At 46.0% G+C, this 19229-nt stretch overlaps 2 protein-coding genes across 2 annotated transcripts; one reads left to right on the forward strand and one right to left on the reverse strand.

The window, feature by feature from the left end:
- The first annotated feature begins 896 nt into the window (after positions 1 to 896).
- On the forward strand, positions 897 to 7451 carry LOC113701765 (chaperone protein ClpB3, chloroplastic-like). Its single transcript, XM_027222544.2, has 10 exons — positions 897 to 1353; positions 1459 to 1677; positions 2054 to 2291; positions 2917 to 3112; positions 3383 to 3437; positions 3637 to 3787; positions 4123 to 4431; positions 5054 to 5319; positions 5603 to 6529; positions 6904 to 7451. The coding sequence occupies exons 1-10, from the start codon at positions 1108 to 1110 to the stop codon at positions 7228 to 7230; spliced, it is 2934 nt and encodes a 977-aa protein (XP_027078345.2). The 5' UTR covers positions 897 to 1107; the 3' UTR covers positions 7231 to 7451.
- A 5555-nt stretch (positions 7452 to 13006) lies between these two features.
- LOC140011079 (uncharacterized) lies at positions 13007 to 13657 on the reverse strand. Its single transcript, XM_072059202.1, has one exon. The coding sequence runs from the start codon at positions 13655 to 13657 to the stop codon at positions 13007 to 13009; it is 651 nt and encodes a 216-aa protein (XP_071915303.1).
- Between the last annotated feature and the right edge of the window lie 5572 nt (positions 13658 to 19229).

Below are 19229 nucleotides of genomic sequence, written 5' to 3' on the forward strand. Positions count from 1 at the left end.
AGTTTTTTTTTTTCTTTCTTTTAGCAATGATACTTTCAGACATATGGCTGTTTCAAAGCTGCCTGAAATGCTTCTGCGGAAGAATGTAACCAGTTCGGTTCATACCGCGTAGGTCCCACTTATTGTCCTGTTCTCCTTGCCCGTCGTCGTTGCGGTGGGGTTGTGGGCTGATTTCTAACAATTAATCATTTTCTTTCCCACCAAGAAAAATAACTCAAAAATGTTATCCTTAAAACTAGTGATCAGAAAAATATCATAATGCCCCTCCCTGCGTAGAGTAGAATACCCTGATGCAGCAGCACCGCGTGCATGACAATCGTAAGAAATTTGTATAATGGTCACTGGAAATTTTTATTTTTTCAATTTAGCCCTCACCTTTTCCACTACGAACTGATGCGGATAAGTTATCAAATTTGCAGGATTAATCGTACTTCGTTCTACAACACATAAAAAATTAAGAATATGATTCAAGCAAGCCAAGCCAAGCCAAGTGTGAGGAACTATAAAATTTTCTTTTTGAAATATAATTAAGTATTAATTTTTACATTTATAATACAATGGGTTTAATTCATGTTTATGTTATTCAACGAAAACAATGTGATTAACTTTTTAAAAAAATAAGGATGAAATACTATTATATTTTTTCTCGTACAAATATATATAATGAGAGATAAATTAGATGACGTGGAATCGGAACCTCTCACTTACACTTAAACTAAAAGAAATACCCGTCCCTGCTGGCTGCTGCATTCGACGGAGCTTAGTTCATCCTCATTGCATAAAGCTTTTCCATTTTTTGGGGTCCGAAATAACATTAACAGAATTTTTAAGGCCACAAAAGTAAATTGAACATTTTAACACTCGCTGGAAACTGCGAGAACACACAAGCACAGCCTACACAAAATTGTCCTTATGGAGCAATCGCCCACTTTTTTAAATTCCCACGCAAAAGTCCCCCTCTCTCCCAACAATCTTGTTCTGCAGCTTCTCATGCTTTCGGCCCCGGGAAGAAATCATTCGATACTATAAATTTGCATTTTATGAAAGTTATATTGAATATTAAATTCGATACTAGTTAGCTCTCAAACTACTATTACTACAACGATAATGGCCACTACGACATCGTTCGCCGGCGTTCACTTCCATATTCGGCCGTCTAATTCTACTTGTAGACCCTCCTTAGTTTCACAGCCAGCACCTGTATCATTAAACTTCTTGGCAAAGCCAAAAGCTCTCAAATCCCTAAATTCGCTAAAATTAAAGCGCAAAGATGCATTTCTCACGAGAAGGTCAGAAAAGTTGGGCAGGAGCTCCCGGTCCTTCGTCGTCCGGTGCGAAACATCAAGTGGAAGGGTAATGATTCATCAAATTCACTCTAATGCTATTTTTTTTTTGCATGTAAATGAATGTTAATAATTGGAGCTGGTTACTGAATTTTGTTGAATGTGTGGGCACCAGATTACGCAGCAGGAGTTTACGGATATGGCGTGGCAAGCTATTGTGTCGTCGCCGGAAGTGGCGAAAGAGAATAAGCATCAGATAGTGGAGACGGAGCACTTGATGAAGGCACTTTTGGAGCAGAAGAATGGGCTGGCTCGCCGGATTTTCTCCAAGGTTGGTGTGGACAACACTCGGCTTCTGGATGCTACTGATAAGTTCATTCAACGCCAACCGAAGGTAATCAATTCTCGGTCTTCAACTAATTCTACTACTAGCTACTCTTATGAAGCTTAATAATTTTCTAGTTTAATTCCCTAGCATTTTGTGTAGTTGCTTGATGGGTTTATAATCTGCCGAGTTAGCTTACTCCAACTCGGTGGAGCCTTCACTTGTTCAAATGGGAATTTATGGTGCTTGCATTAGCGTATTACATGCATAGATGGGTGAAAATATATCTAATTTGGCGCTAGTTGATCAGGTAGTAGTTTTTCTAAATCTGACGTATGAAGGGCGTAATATTTACAGTGCCATTCTTGTTCCGGAGAGGAGTGCGATTTTGATATTTGCAGGTACTACGTGTTTCATCTGCTTATCAATGTATACGTGGTGCCAGGTTCTTGGTGAGTCTGCTGGTTCAATGTTAGGACGAGATTTAGAGGCTTTGATTCAGCGAGCCAGGGATTACAAGAAAGAATATGGTGATTCATTTATGTCAGTTGAGCATTTAGTCCTCGGTTTTGTACAAGATAATCGATTTGGGAAGCAATTGTTCAAGGACTTCCAAATTTCCAGAAAAGCATTAAAGGATGCCATCGAAGCTATAAGGGGACGGCAAAAAGTTATTGACCAAGGTGACAATAGTTATTTTCTGGTTGTCAAATGGTAGTTTGATTCACACAGGTGCATGTTACGGGGTTCTAAGCAAACTTTACTTACATTTCGTTGCTTTGGACGTTTAATGCTAGCTTACTTGGCATCTTCATGCTTTTCTCGCCTTTTTCAGGCGAAAAATTTAGCAGAGATATATGTACAGTTTTTCTGCTTTAAAATGATCTGTGAAGTTTCTCTGATATTGAAATTTGTAAGAGTGAGACAATGGTTATTAGTTTGCTCAAGATTTTGGCATTTACTACCGCATTAGAACCTTTTGGCTTGATACGTTTTTTGAGGCTAGACCATTCAGTGTGCGAATGGGATAGCTTCATATGATGTCCCTGCAGAATACTTCGATACAATTGGGTATGCGAGATTGCAAGTGTAGATTTATTGATTTGCATTTTGTTTACGATGAAGTTATGATCTAAAGCTATGCTTTGCAGTTTTCCAAGAGTATGTACAACGCAGCCATCGTGATTTTTCTGTGGTCTTCCACTTTATATACTCTGGACTTGTGTTGAAAATGTATTGTCGTAGTCTGGGTAATCAATGTTTCTTTGTTTTTCTGTATATTTTTTGAAAAGCTTCAGTTTGATACAGATCCTGAAGGGAAGTATGAGGCGCTAGAGAAATATGGAAAAGATTTGACCACCATGGCGAGAGCGGGAAAACTGGACCCTGTTATAGGAAGGGATGACGAAATTCGAAGGTGCATTCAGATCCTTTCTAGGAGAACAAAGAACAATCCCGTTCTAATAGGTGAGCCAGGCGTTGGGAAAACTGCAATTTCCGAGGGGTAAGCTCAAGGTTTTTTTTTTTTTAATTTTTTTGTTTTTGCTGTCTGCAATAGAAATTTGTGGTAAACAACTAGAAAGGGTGTGCAAAGTCGGATAAATGAAGCTCGTCCATACATGTTTGTAAATTTTAGCTTTGTTATGAACTGTTAATTCAGGCTAACAATATCCTCCTTTAGGTATCTTCCTGTGGATGTTATGTGAGATTTATGGTAGCCCTGTATTTGATTTTCCTGAAACTGGAACTCATTTTCTTTGTCCCTGTTTCACAGGCTTGCCCAAAGAATAGTGCAAGGAGATGTTCCTCAAGCATTGATGAACCGAAGGGTGTGTATTCTAGATGTTTACTGTAAAATTCTCCAATTGAATTTTTTTTTTTTTTTCATTTACACACTCACATCCTTTTTTTTTTGTTCTTTTTAATTTTTTTAAAAATTTACTTTTTTACTTAAGGATCTGATTTTGGACTTTTAATTTGCAAGACAATGAGGAAATCTGTCCCAACTGATTCACTTTTTGGATGCAGTTGATATCCCTTGACATGGGAGCACTGATTGCAGGGGCTAAATATCGTGGAGAGTTTGAAGACAGATTGAAAGCGGTACTCAAGGAAGTTACAGATTCAGACGGGCAGATTATCCTTTTTATTGATGAAATCCATACAGTTGTTGGAGCAGGTAATGTTTGTAAGTTCTGCAGGTCGATGAAAGATGCTTAGATGGTAAATAACCAAACAAGGTCTTATATGCTGTTAACTCCTACTAGCCCCTCAATCTTATCTGCAGTATTTCTTTCTTTTCTTTCCTATGAGCGCTATGAGGTTCACGTTAAGATGTCTGCATTTACATGCTGGACTTTATTTATCAGATGGAATTTTTTTCTATTAGTTGTTTGTCCTAGTGTGGTTTGTGATACTGTGCTTTAGGTTTGGTAGAAATTGTAGTAATTGTGATTGATATTTTCCAGATGTCTAAGTTCATCAAATGAAAGAAAAAACTTTATCGTTTTTCAGGTGCCACCAATGGTGCAATGGATGCTGGCAATCTCTTGAAGCCCATGCTTGGTCGTGGAGAATTGCGATGCATTGGTGCGACAACATTGGATGAATACCGTAAATATATCGAGAAAGATCCAGCTTTAGAGCGCCGTTTCCAGCAAGTTTATGTTGATCAACCAACTGTAGAAGATACCATCTCCATTCTTCGTGGACTGAGGGAAAGATACGAGCTGCATCATGGAGTTCGAATTTCAGACAGTGCACTGGTAGAAGCTGCAATTCTTTCAGATCGCTATATTAGTGGACGCTTTTTACCTGACAAAGGTGAGCCTGATCAGTCACCTACTGCAATCTTTTTTACTCTCTAATCACGAGCTTGTTGACATAATTGGTTCAGCCTGAATTTCAGTCGTAAGGAAACAGCATCTGACATTAGCTTTTGATTTGGTTCCATTCAAGATTTCTTTTCTAGAATTGTTTTCTCAAAATTTTGCTCATATAGAAGAACTATAGAGGCCTTAGATGTTAAGGTGTTTGAGGCGATAGTAGATTTGGTTGCGATTCTGAGTCCCTGCATATATCCTTGTTCTTTCTACTATAGCCAGTTCTGCAGATTTTCAAACTGACTACTGGCGTGTTCAATAGTTCTATTTCTTGTATTCTATATTAGAAGTTTGAACCTTTGATTATGTGTGCGCTAGAGATTAATCTTCAGTCTCATGTGTTATGTTCAATCCTAATTCATGATCCCAGACACTCCTTGCTTATGGAATCCTTGTATCACTAGGATACACTTAAGGCAAGCTAGATATTTCAGTTAATTTTGTTGTTTTGAAATTGTTGATTGTGGTCGTAGAGTATGTAAGTTGAAATTTAATTTGTCCAGTTGCTGCATATGTATTGATACTTCTATGAAATAAGCACTAATGTAATGTTTCGACCACAGCTATTGACCTGGTTGATGAAGCTGCTGCCAAACTGAAGATGGAAATAACTTCAAAGCCAACAGCTCTTGATGAGATCAACCGTGCAGTTTTGAAACTGGAGATGGAGAGACTCTCTCTTACTAATGACACGGATAAAGCGTCAAAGGAAAGATTGAGTCGCCTTGAGACAGAGTTGTCTTTGCTGAAGGCTAGGCAAGCTGAGCTGAATGAACAGTGGGAGCATGAGAAGACTGTAATGACCCGCATACAGTCAATCAAGGAAGAGGTATGCATTTTTTTATCTATACAGTTGTGAACTATCATCTTTCCTTTTTCTGGGGACGGGGATCTTTCTCCCTCCCCTTTGGCGTTCATTCGGAGCTTTTTGTCACATCAGTAGCCATAGGCTGAAATTATTAAGCAAGCAATGCCTATGTTGTTGTTTCCATGCTGAAAATGTGGCTAATCCATAAAGGCGATTCCTTTAATTGTCACAGCCAAAAGCTGTCCTGGCACACAAACTGGGCAAAACATAATGAAAGTTTTTTTTTTTTTTAAAAAAAAAACAGATTGACAGGGTAAATCTTGAGATCCAGCAGGCTGAGCGAGAGTATGACCTCAACCGTGCGGCTGAACTAAAATATGGGAGCTTGAACTCTTTGCAGCGTCAGCTTGAAGCTGCAGAAAAAGAATTAGATGAGTATATGAAGTCTGGGAAGTCCATGCTTAGAGAAGAAGTTACGGGAGATGATATAGCTGAGATTGTCAGTAAATGGACTGGAATACCAGTTTCTAAGCTAAAGCAGTCAGAGAGGGAAAAGCTGTTGCATCTGGAGGAAGAGCTTCATAAAAGAGTTGTTGGTCAAGATCCTGCAGTGAGATCTGTGGCAGAGGCTATCCAACGATCTCGAGCAGGCCTTTCAGATCCACACCGTCCAATTGCTAGTTTTATGTTCATGGGACCTACGGGGGTTGGAAAAACAGAACTAGCGAAGGCTCTGGCTTCATACATGTTTAACACTGAAGAAGCACTTGTAAGAATTGATATGAGCGAATACATGGAGAAGCATGCAGTTTCAAGGTTAATAGGAGCTCCACCTGGTTATGTAGGCTACGAAGAAGGAGGACAGTTGACTGAGGTTGTTCGCAGAAGGCCATATGCTGTTATTTTGTTTGATGAGATAGAGAAGGCTCACTCTGATGTATTCAATGTTTTCCTGCAAATTCTGGATGATGGTAGAGTTACCGACTCTCAGGGGCGTACCGTGAGTTTTACTAACACTGTGATCATTATGACTTCAAACGTGGGTTCCCAATATATACTTGACACAGATGATGACGCCTTGCCCAAAGAAATGGCTTATGAAACTATAAAACAACGGGTTATGGAGGCTGCAAGAGCTGTTTTTCGTCCAGAGTTCATGAATCGGGTTGATGAGTACATAGTTTTCCAGCCTCTGGACCGTGATCAAATCAACAGCATAGTCAGATTACAGGTAAATTCTTTTTCCATTAATAATAGACGAGTTTTTCAAGTATGTTGGTGACTATATTCATTTTGTGGCAATAATATAGGAAATTATGTTGAAAATGCATGTACTGGGTAGTGCTGTTGGAATCGGCTAACTTGGTGAAATAAACTTTAATTGATTTATTTTTACTAGGATTTTTCAGACTGATGATGAATAAGTGTGTTGAACAACTTATTTAACTGGGTTGAATAAGTTTAGACCTTTGAGATAGACGAACAAACAGGCGTACTTGTACTCCCAAACGCCAATTGTTCATGTGTCCTCATCTTCCTTCGACTCTGTGCACAAGGAATTTGACCATCTTCATGTACTTTATTGACATTATGTCTCTGTTACAGCTGCAACGAGTACAGCAGAGGATTTCAGATCGGAAGATGAAGATTCACGTGACTGATGCTGCCATTCAACTGCTAGGCACTCTTGGGTATGATCCTAACTATGGAGCTAGGCCTGTGAAGCGGGTAATACAGCAATATGTTGAGAACGAGCTTGCTAGAGGAATCTTGAGAGGAGAATTCAAGGATGAGGATTCGGTGTTAATAGACACCGAGGTAACAGCATTTGCTAACGGTCAGCTTCCCCAGCAAAAGCTGGTGTTCCGAAAATTGGAATCTGATTCAGAAGCACCTGCAGAAAACAGAGAAACTTTCTCCCAGGCACTATGAGCTTTGTAAATTGGGTCGCCTTTTGGGCCAGCCGGAGTTGGAATTTCAGTTGTTCAGACGGGGAATTACCGAACTGATTTTTCAAGGCAAAAATGATAACTTTCATTGATATGAACAAGTTTGTACAAGCGATTGAGAATGAACGTCACTTTGCATGTTATTCTATAATACCAAAACTGAAAATCCCAAGGTTAGCTGCAAGCTTTCATGGGTCTTTGGAATTTTTTCCAGCACAAGAACACCGCGTGCCTGACTTCGTCTAGCATATCTTCCATAAAGCTAATCGCAGTAGCTGACCCGTATCTGAAAATTGCAGCATTTGGCGTCCTCCGGGTATGACAAACCATCACAGGAAAAACAAGCCTTTTGAATTGCTGCAAAAGACTTGCCAGCCCAATGGTTAGACACCCACTGAAGTTCCTCCTCTAATGGACATTTGAATGCGTCCTCTGAACTTTTTTTTTGCCATTCCGCGGATGACATTCTACAATTGAAGAATGAATGTTCTATGCTCTCTTCAGCTTCAGAGCATAGTATACACTCAGTCGACTCCAATGTCATTCCCCATCTCCTATCTCTTTGTATTTAACTTTCTTCTGCATTGCAACCACAATACAAGAGATAGGGAGCTTTTTGCTATACCGAGTTGTAAAGAGACTTGACAGTTTTATGCTGCGTCAAGAGGCTTAACAGTTTTATGCTATGTAAAGAGACTAACAGTCTGGTTGTTTGCTACACTGGACAGCTTTGTCCAGGCCAGATTATCCAAGAGAAATGAGGGCGAATGCTTGCTAAATTCTTGTGGCAAACTCCTATATGTCCCAACCCTCCAAAGTAAAACTCATGTATGTCAAATTACCGGAAAGAAAAGGTTTTAAAAAAAAAACCTCCTGTATGTCATATTACCAATTACCGTGTAAAAAAAGGGAGTATAAGAAAAGGCTTGTAACAAAACCCCCCAAACACCAAAAAACAAAAATACCCCAAATCCCAGGGGCACCACTCCACGCACACACTTTCTAAGTCTTTACTGGGCATTCTATCCAAGTACTAATCGCAAGCAGCGCCTGATTTTTTGTCTTCCTGGTTGTAGAGTTTCTGATGACAGTTTGTCGAGATTTGTACATGCACGGGCATATGTTTCCATTGTTGCAGCTGACAAGGCCTGACAAGGCATGAGTAAATCCTAAAGATTAGAATGCAGATTTCAATCTACCAGTGAAAATACTTCGAAGAGCAAAAGCTTTCTAAATATAAGGAATTAATACCAGCTTTTCCAGATTAGTTCTAGTTAGCTTTTGCGAACAAATTTAAACCAAATAAAGTTTATTCATTTCCGAGAGTACATGAACCTAATCTCAGACAATAATCTTCATAATCCAACGCACACGATTATGTGTTAAGTAAGGTGAAGAGGTGAATTCTGACCGGTTGGAGTGAACCAAAAGTGGGAAGTGTCCAGGCTAGAAAGGTCATAGCGGCAAGGTCACCTGCTTAGGTTACAAGAGGGGCTGAATCCCCCGGTATAACTCCGAAACTTAAGTTAGTTCGGGATTAGAGAAGTGGTATAATAATTGAGAGAATCAGTGTATGTTATTTTACCAGAAAATTGGTCATCCCCTCTCTCAGTAGAAGTATTGAGTATTTATAGAGAATGGACAGGAAAGAGGGACTGCTAGCACGGGTCCCTAGAGATCTAACAGGGGTGGTGCATCAAGTTGATTTGATGGACTCCTGCGGAAAGGCGCGCCGGAACAGTTGTCAGTGTCAGGCGGCGCATGTGTCAGAGCAGCTTTGTCAGGTGTCAGAGGTGTCAGAGGTCATATCCCACCTCTCCGGTGGTCAGACATTTAGACGTCACCTCGGCTCTATGACGGAAGATCCTAGCCGGGATGGTAACCGGGTCAAAGTCACTTCGTCAAGAAAATTGCCGAGGCGGCAGTTCCAGAAGCACCACAGGGTGAGACCCCGGATTATCCGAGCCGGAACCACCATCCTCACTAAGCCCCCCAAGCTTCGGGAAGAGCGAGATCGTGGCCTCCCGAGATCGTTGTTTCCCAAGGCTGACAAGTGTGTAGGACACGGAACACAAGAACACGTCATGACCTCGTGGATGAGACTGGAAGAGAAATGAAAGGACGGCTGTCAGTTTTAATGGCAAGCTCATGAATAGACGCGACATTAGCAGGCAGGCGAACAGTCTTCTCATTAATGAGGAGAGAGAACGTGCCCTCTAGAATCCCAAAGGTACCGCCTCTTCATCTTTCCCCTGTTAGCCTATAAATAGGAATCCCTTTTTACCGTTTCACTCTTTACCAGAAACCTAAAATCATCCCAGAGCCTCGTTTCTGTTTGTCTTTCCACTTCGGCAATCTCTCAAACCGCACCGAGTAAGTCCACTTCTTTCTCTTTTTACTAATGGCTAGGACAGCTCGTACACACAAAGAGACTGTGAGACTAAACTTCACCGAGGCAGAGAGGCCCGACCCTTCCGAGGAGAGAACAGTTTCTGAGGCCGGGGAAGGGGGGACCGAAGCGTCTCATCAGGTCGGGACACCTCTGGGACAAAGTGAGGAAATCGAGGTTGAAGCAGAGGTCCTCTACAACGATGACTTCGGCAATGAAGTTCCCAGGAATGAGGGGGTGAAGGAACCAGCCACCCCTCCGAACTTGGCGGCAATTGACTACGACCGGGTACCCATGTTCAGCAGCATAATGAGTCAAGCCCTGACTGCCGAATTGATCCGTCAGTATCCCTAGAGGAGGGATTATAGCATCTATCCTCCTCGGCCGGACCAATCAACTAAGCTCCCTCCCAGGGGTAGAGTGACCATATACCTCGACCAGTTGGAGGCCGGGCTCAGAGTGCCGACCACGAGGTTTCTCCGGGACTGCCTGAGATATTGGGGAGTGAGAATCACTCAACTCACCCCTAATGCGATCCGGGTCCTGGTCGGCTTCCAGATGTTGTGCCGACATCAGGAGGTGACTCCCACAGTTAATCTCTTCCGCCGTTGCTACTCACTCAAGAACAGTGGGAGTGAAAAGGGATGGTTCTACTTCGGAAACAAGGTCCCGAAGTTGGTGGTAGATGCCCCTTCTTCCATAAAGGAGTGGAAGAGGAACTTCATATTTGTCCCGGCTGATGACTTCCCCAGAGGATTTTGGTGGAGGCCTCCCACCCCGGTCAAGGAAATCTCTCCGGGCCACCTGGAAGAAGAAAACTTCCGGAAGCTAACGGGATCGGGCCTCAAGATCAACTGTTGGGACTTTTCCGAGACAGTTCTCATCGACGGGGAAATTAGCCGAGCTCTCATCAGCCCGGATCGCCCGCCGTTTTTTTCTAATAGGCTTGAAAAACACTGTACTTCTTCGCTCCTTACTCTATTTTTTTCTCCTTTGATTCTAACTAACTCTACCTTTATGCTTCGTAGTGACGAAAGTTTCCGACCTGATTACCTCGGGGGCGTCCGGGGTAAACAAGAGGCCACCAAAGCGCAAGGACGCGGCCGAACCGTGCACTCGACCGAAGAAGAAAACGACCCCGGCCTCAACCACCACAGCTATAGCGAGTCGGGGATCTCCCGTGATAATCACCGGGGAGGGTTCCCGCACCTCGGCCATTCCAATCGGGGTGCCTATCAGAGGGGTAATCATAGCTTCTCCACCCCGGGGCAGGGGAACGACAGCATTTTCCGAAATCCCCGTGACGGGGTCTTCCCTGTTCAACCTTCACAACGTGCCTCCACAAGAAGTCGGGGAGGATAAAAGGCACTCCGGCGCGCAGTGGTGCCTGGAGTGGGAGTTCAACGTGAACGATCGCTGCAAAAATTCCTTGGTCGTTCAGGAACTCCTGGTCCATTCAGTTCTACCAAGAGATAACACCTACGCTAGGAAGCTCACTCCGGGCGAACTGATGCAGAGCGCTTCCGTCTCCTGGGCCTCCACCACGGCCTTCCTCACCGAACTGACTCAGCGCTATACCAGGCTGGTCGAAAACTATCAACCATCGTCCGAGCTTGAGAAAAAGGTTGTCGAGCTGGAAGAAAAACTGAAGGCGATCGAACAGGAACGTGATAAGGCCGAGGCGGCGCGAGAGTAGGCCGAAACTACCAAGAATTCCTTGATGACGGCCCTTGAAGAAGAAAAAGATAGAAGGGTCCAAGAGGAACAATCAACTCAGGCGGCCATCGAGAAGGCGGGGACCTCTGCGTTGGAGGCTTTCCGGAAATCGGAAGGTTTCATTAAGGACCTCGACGAGTTCACATTGCCGAGTTTCATGTTCGGATACACCTCAGCAATCCATTATGCGACCCCATTCCTCACCCCGGAACAACTAGAATCTCTCCATGACAAGCCCAACTTCAACGAGGATGCCAAGGAACTCTGCGACCGCATGGCTGAAGGCATCCAGGCCGGGAGGGACCTGGCCGAAGTGAGAGAGGAATTCAACAAGTGGCTGTCGGAGTTTGACCTGGACGGGGCTGAGCTACATGGCGAAGACGATGGTGCCGATGGCGGAGGTGGTGGAGTCGAAGTGACCGGGGACAACCAGGACGCCGGGGTAGGGGATTCGTATGTGTAGTTTAACTTGACAGTTCACCAAGGTGACCGGTTCTTAGAACCATACCCGACCTCGGTGCCATGTAACCAACCTTTTGATTGTTAATATAATGACTTTCAATTTTTATCTTCTTTCTTATTCGATCTCGGCTGATATATTCGCTCTGTCCCCTTATTTTTCACTTAGAATAGAATAAAATTTTTTACTAAGGAAAAAATAACAAATAAGTTGAATAACCAACAGAACACATGCCCTTCAGGGGTGATACAATCTGAGGTTCTCAGCGTGCCAAATTCGAAGCACCCGAGAACCATCCCGGTAAGCTAATTTACAGTATCCGTTTTGGCTGGATTCGACAACACGGTAGGGTCCCTCCCATTTGGGGCTAAGTTTCCCCTGAGACTCAGCTCGGCTGACCGAATTCTTCCGGAGCACAAGGTCTCCCGGATTGAATCGCAGGTGCCTGACCCGGGCATTGTAGTAGCCAGTTAGGATATTCTTATAAAGAGCAACTTTGGCCGCCGCCATGTCACGTTTCTCCTCGGCGAGGTCGAGGTCAACTCGCCGTTCTTCTTCGTTAACTTCGGCGGCATACGCTGCCATTCGTGGGTTTGGAGTGATGAACTCGGTTGGGACGACAGTTTCGGACCCATACGTTAAAGAGAACGGGGTCTCTTGGGTGGCTGACCTCTACCGGACCACAACACGCTGGGGAGCTCCTCCATCCAGGATGATCCGGCTCGATGTAACCTAGTTTTGAGGCCATGGAGGAGAGTGCGATTGAAGTTTTCGACCTGCATTGGCCTGGGGGTGTCCAACCGAGGTGAAATACTGTTTGATCCCAAGATTTTCACACCACGCTTTGAAGGAATTATCAGCGAACTGCCTCCCATTATCCGAGATGACCACCCGGGGTAAACCGAAGCGACAAACCACGTTTTTTCAGAAAAATTTTTGAACCGCCGACCCAATGATGCTTCTCAGAGGCTCGGCCTCGACCCATTTAGTGAAGTAATCTACCGCCACCACCACGTAAGCGTAATTGCTTGGGGCTATGGGGAATGGGTCGATTATGTCAGTCCCCCATTGTTCGAACGGCCATGGCGAGGTGATGGGGATCATGAGATTGGTCGGCTGGTGGTGCTCAGAGGCGTGGTGCTGGCAAGCAGGACAACTAAGAACCATGATCTGGGCATCTACCCTCATGGTGGGTCAGAAATACCCTAGCAACAGAGCTTTTTTGACGAGCATCCTGTAGCCGACGTGAGCACCACAGAGTCCCTCGTGTATATCTTGGAGGATCCTTTGGCCTTCTTCTGGTGTGATACACCGCAGCCACGGGTCGAGGTAGGACCTCTTGTACAAGAGATTTTGTCGGAGGGCGTACCGAGCTGCTTTACGCTGAAGTTTTCTCGATTCAGCTCGGTCATCAGAGAGCTCCCCCGACTGAGAAATCGAATCAAGGGGCCCATCCAGGTGTCTCCGAGATAGACGGGGTATACGACTTCTCTTAGGTATCCCGACTCGGCTAAAACTTCCACAAGAACTCAAATCAGAAAATGAAGTAGAAGCAAGCCGAGATAAGGCGTCGGCCTGCTTGTTCTGCGACCGCGGTATCCTTTGGATTTCAAAGGACTCAAAATGTGCGATCAACTGGTGGACCTTGGAGAGGTAGCGATGCATGACCTGTTCTCTGGCCTCATACTTACCTAGTATCTGGCACACGACAAGTTGGGAGTCACTGTGAACCAAGATGTGCCCAGCTCCAAGCTTACGAGCTAGCTGCAGTCTGGCAATGATTGCCTCATATTCGACCTCATTGTTTGAGGCGGCAAAGTCAAACCTTAAGGTATATGAGCACATCTCTCCCTGGGGATCTTCGAGGAGCAAACCTGCCCCACTACCCTCACTGTTGGAAGAGCCGTCCACATGCAGAATCCACCGCTGAGACTCAGTGGTGGCCGGGTGGACTCATTCACTTCATCAAAGGTGAGTTCAGCCAGGAAGTCCGCGAGGGCTTGAGCTTTGATGGCCGTTCGAGGTTCGTAAGACAGGTCGTACTCCCCTAGTTCGATGGCCCGTTTAGTAAGACGTCCGGAAGCCTCCGGGCGTGACAAAACTTGCCTGAGGGGCTAGTCAGTTCTCAGGCAAATATGGTGAGCTAAAAAGTATGGTTTAAGCCTGCGAGTTGTGTAGATTAAGGCCAGCACGAGCTTCTCCTCCTGTGTATATCTGGTCTCCGGATCCCGGAGGACTCGGCTGACATAATAGACTGGCATCTGTACACCCTCCTCCTTTATCAGCACCGCGCTCACGGCTTCGACCGCGGCAGACAGGTACAAAATCAACTTGTCCCCTGGCCGAGGCGAGGTAAGCGTTGGGAGGCGGTAAAGGTATTCCTTCAGTTGCTCAAAGGCCTGTTGACATTCTTCAGTCCAGGAGAAGCTGTCGGCCTTCTTTAGAACCTTGAAAAAAAACAATGCCTTGGAAGCTGACTGTGACAGGAACCGGTTCAGGGCCGCCAACCGCCCTGTGAGCCTCAGCACCTCACGGATAGACCGAGGTGGAGACATTTCCTGGATCGCTCTCACTTTATCTGGATTTGCTTCTATGCCTTGCCTTGAGACGAGATAACCCAAAAATTTTTCCGATGTGACCCCAAAAACACATTTCTTGGGGTTTAACATCATTCGCGTCTTCCGGAGGATCTCAAGAACCTCTTTCAGGTCAGAAAGAAAAGTGGAGGTCGTCTGGCTCTTGAGAAGGATATCATCCACGTAAGGTTCGACATTTCGGCCGATCTGAGATTTGAAAGCTTGGTTAACCAGACGCTGATATGTGGCCCCGACATTCTTTAGTCCGAAAGGCATGGTGGTGTAGCAATATACGCCTTGGTCTGTATAGAAGGCCGTCTTCTCCTGGTCTTCTTGACTTATCCCGATTTGGTGATACCCCTTGAATGCATCAAGAAAGCAGAGGATCTCATAACCCATTGCCGAGTCCACCAAGGTGTCGACTTTAGGCAATGAGTAGCAGTTCTTGAGGCAGGCTTTGTTGAGATCGGTGAAGTCGACACACATTCTCCAAGCCCCCCCGTCCTTCTTGACCATGACCGGGTTGGACAACCAGGTCGGATATTGGACCTCCCGGATTATTTTTGTGAGTAGGAGTTTGTTCACTTTTTCACCTACAGCTCGATTGCGCTCAGGGCCGAGGTGCCTCCTTTTTTGTTTGTCCGGCGTGCCTGTGGGTCAACGTTCAACTCGTGTATCATGAGGTGATGCGGAACTCTTTGGACCTCATCTGCGGCCCAAGTGAAGACGTCTCGGTACTCTCTGAGAAGATCCACCATACCTTTCTTAACTGGGCCAGGCAAACAGATGCTGACGCGGATCGTCTGATCCGGATTCGTGGGGTCCAGGGAGACCTCCGCCACCTCATCTCCGACCTCCAGTCTCTGGGGCTTCTCAGCTTACTGAGAAACGATGCAATCAATTGAGAGGATGTTGGACCTCTTCTCGGATCTCGTGCCGGAAGCCGATGTGGAGGCTGCCTGCAAAGTGGCGAGGTAGCATTCTCTGGCAGAGTAAACATCGCTGCTTACCTCGGCAACACCCGCGGGGGTAGGAAACTTAAAATTTAGATGGTATGTGGAGTACACTACTCGCAGAGCATTAAGCGTGGGTCGAGCCAGGAGCAAGTTGTACGGAGAGTCGGTCTTAACCACCACGAAGTTGACAGGGATGGTTCGGCAACGGGGGTGATGCCCTACAGTCACCGTCAGAATAACCACCCCTTCGGGATGTACGATGTGTCGCCCGAACCCTACCAGGGGGGGTCCTTACCTGGGTCATGTGTTCCCTGGTCAACTTAAGGCTTTCAAATGTGCGGAGGTACATGACGTCCACCGAACTCCCTGGGTCAACGTAGACCTTCTTGACAATGTAATTGTTGGTGAGTACTTCAATCATCAAGGTTTCATGACTGCTTGAGGCAATTGGGACAGGATCGCTGGATCCATAAGAGATCACTTCGGACGGGCGGGAGCTTGACTCGGCCTGATCCGGGTTAGCTTACCTGTAGGTCCTCTTCCGAAAATTCTGGCTATCTCCTCCCGTCGGACCTCCGGTGATGGTGTTGATGACCCCGGCTATGTTGGGTCCATACCCTAACCCATGACCTGAAGATCCGTCTCGGGGAGGCCTTTTTGTCTCCCTAGGATCCTCTGGGGGCCTGCAGCTGCTTCTCGACGTTGGTCACCCCGGCTGTCACGTCGAGGTTCATTACGTTGATGACCTCCACCTCGACGAATGAACTGCTTTAGGTGTCCCTGTCTGATGAGGTTCTCAATCTCCCTTTTGAGGTCATTGTAGTCTTCAGTCTCATGCCCGATGTCTCGGTAGTACAGGCAGTAGAGGTTCGAGTTCCTCTTATCTCTGCTACCGTATATCTTCGGAGGTGCCCTTCCAAGATTTTCTGTTCCATCACGGACAATATCCGGGATCGGGTGGTATTCAAAGGGGTTAACTCGGACTCGAGAATGGATGATTTCCCCTTAGATATCCTGTCAAACACGCTGCGGCGATCTCGGCCAGGACTTTGGAAGCCGGTTCCTGTGCCGACTTCACTTCGGCCAGCGTCTTTTCCCCTTCGTGGATCAGTTCTAGGGCCTGAGCGGGCGGCCTGGATCTCTTTTTTCATACGGTCGAGGTTTCGGCCTGTATGCCCTTTTCGACCTTCAACCATAGTTCTTGGAGGGTGCGAGGATACTTCTTGTGGATCCCCGTATTGAAAGCAGCGATGGTAACCTGCTCATTGGGATCAGGTATCTGCACGCTTTCTTCGTGGAACCTCTGGACGTACGACCGAAGTGACTCTCCCGGATTCTGTTGCATATTCAGCAGATAAGTCGAGATCCTGGTCGTAGGTCGGGAGGAGATAAACCGATGGAGAAATCTCTCCACTAATTCCCCCAGGGTTGAAATGCTCCTAGGTTCTAAACCCCAGAACCATTTTCGAGTTGTCCCCTGGAGGAATACTGGAAAAACCCGGCATATGATGGGGTCAGGGATGCAATATAGGCGGAAAGCCGAGATGAAAGCATGGATGTGGTCTTCAGGATCACCTCGGCCGTCGTAAGATTGTATCGAGGGGAGTTTGAAGTTGGGAGGAAGCCTCTCCTCGTTGATGTCATCCGTAAAGGGTGGAGCCCTCATGTAATCCACCCCAACTCTCCCCATGGGTCGAGGTTCCTCCTCAGGTCGTCGCCCCAAGAGCCCTCTTGAAAATGCCTTGGTTAGGGAGGTGACCTTAGAGGTGGCCTTGGAGAATGCCCGCTTTGAAGCACTTCGGCTCAGGCGCCTCCCGTCAGATTCTTCTTCAGACGAACCTTCAGGAGATCCATCTGACTTCCTTTTAGAGGACTCGACCTTCTGCTTGCCTTGTCTCTTAAGATACCTCCCTAACTCCTCGAAGATGTTAGGGTTCTCGGTCACAAACTCGGCCATACGGGTTATGGCTTTTTCATTTGAGGGCTGAGTCCTCGGGGACTCCTGTCCTTCGAAAATATCTTCCTGCTGAGCCGCATTACTCTGCTCAGCCCCAATAGTGAGAGCTTTCCTGCTCCTAGAACGCGTAGGTTTCATCCTCTGATGTTTTCGCGTTCCCACAGACGGCGCCAATTGAAGAGGTGAATTCTGACCAGTTGGAGTGAACCAAAAGTGGGAAGTGTCCCGGCTAGAAAGGTCACAGCGGCAAGGTCACCTGCTTAGATTACAAGAGGGGCTGAATCCCCCGGTATAACTCAGAAACTTAAGTTAGTTCGGGATTAGAGAAGTGGTATAATAATTGAGAGAATCAGTGTATGTTGTTTTACCAGAAAATTGGTCATCCCCTTTCTCAATAGAAGTGTTGAGTATTTATAGAGGATGGACATGAAAGAGGGACTGCTAGCACGGGTCCCTAGAGATCTGACAGGAGTGGTGCATCAAGTTGATTTGATGGGCTCCTGCGGAAAGGCGCGCCGGAACAGTTGTCAGTGTCAGGCGGCGCATGTGTCAGAGCAGTTTTATCAGGTGTCAGAGGTCATATCCCACCTCTCCGGTGGTCAGACATTTAGACGTCACCTCGGCTCTATGACGAAAGATCCTAGCCGGGTTGGTAACCGGGTCAAAGTCACTTTGTCAAGAAGATTGCCGAGGCGGCACTTCCAGAAGTACCACAGGGTGAGGCCCCGGACTATCCGAGCCAGAACCACCATCCTCATAAGGTACAAGAGATAGTTCTCCAATCATCTAGCGAAACAACTAGAGAACTGGAAGAACTTTATTTAATCAACATGCACGGGATAACATGAAGATCTACCAGCCGGTGATACTAAATGGCCTTAAAGTTAGTAGATTCGGCACTGCTGGGGTCCCAAGTTGCACAGTAGCGGGAGGTATCTAGCCTTTTGCTTGAATTGTTGCATCTCCTGGCCGCCCTATCCCTGCCAGCTCCCTCCTTGCTGCTGTTGCCGCCTAACTGCCGCTCTTACGGCCTCGCATTGGCACTTCTCGTCGAAGTTCTGAAGTGCTTGGCAGCATTGTCTGAGGTGCTGCTGCTGCCGTCCCTGCTGGTTCATGATGTCCATCTCGAAAGGGCTCTCCCCTGGGATAAGTACTGTTGGCAATGCCGGAGCTGCTCAAATTGTTGTCGAATCTGCCGGCGGCATCTCTGCTGGGATTGACCCCCCCTGGTTCTCGTCCTTCTCAACTAGGGTGGTTGTGGTGGCTTTGAAGCTAGAGGCCTTAGCAAGAGCCAAGAAGGCTATCATGATAGCTGCCGTGATCATGATCTTTGCCATTGTGTTCACTACTTCACACCGTTCTGTCTATGGCTATGAAGTGGAGGATATGATCAAGTTGTACTTGGGTTTGTGCGGTGAAATTAAGGACCGAGGAGAGCAAGGGGTATTTATAGGACGATGGATCCTTTGCATTTCTAGAACGTGGAGGATCGATGGACTAGGCAGATGCGATGCAAAAAATCGATGGGAAGGTGAAGTGTGGCTCTGTTTCGATTCAGGGCAACATGTAGCCCCCATGCAAATGCTGCCAGAGAAGCATTTTGTTTGATCTCAAGCTGGATGCACTTACAGTTTATGTGCAGAGATTAATGCTTCTGCAGCTCTCCCAGGTCCCAGCTGTGACTCCACTCAAAAGCATGTGACGCTCTCCCCGGCCCGCTTAGCTCCTTTCCGCAGACGGAAACAGGCTGCAATCCATCCAGTATACCAAGTCCGCCTTATCCTCTTCATATTTCTTTTTCGGTCATAATTCACCAAAAATGAAGAAATATGTATTCCTAATTCAGAGCTTGAAACAACATTTGCATAATAAAACATATGATAAATTCATCTTATCAAGATGTAGTCTTAATTAGGCTTTTTGGAACA

Source organism: Coffea arabica, chromosome 7e (assembly GCF_036785885.1).
Source record: "Coffea arabica cultivar ET-39 chromosome 7e, Coffea Arabica ET-39 HiFi, whole genome shotgun sequence".
In the NCBI taxonomy this organism is placed as follows: Eukaryota; Viridiplantae; Streptophyta; class Magnoliopsida; order Gentianales; family Rubiaceae; genus Coffea; species Coffea arabica.

Bases quoted from the DNA above. Each gene is read 5' to 3' on its own strand.
- LOC140011079 (XM_072059202.1), bottom strand. From the start codon at position 13,657: ATGTGCTCATATACCTTAAGGTTTGACTTTGCCGCCTCAAACAATGAG.
- LOC113701765 (XM_027222544.2), top strand. From the start codon at position 1,108: ATGGCCACTACGACATCGTTCGCCGGCGTTCACTTCCATATTCGGCCG. The intron at 1,678-2,053 runs GTAATCAATTCT...ACGTGGTGCCAG, and splicing joins TCATTCAACGCCAACCGAAG to GTTCTTGGTGAGTCTGCTGG. The intron at 3,113-3,382 runs GTAAGCTCAAGG...CCTGTTTCACAG, and splicing joins AAAACTGCAATTTCCGAGGG to GCTTGCCCAAAGAATAGTGC.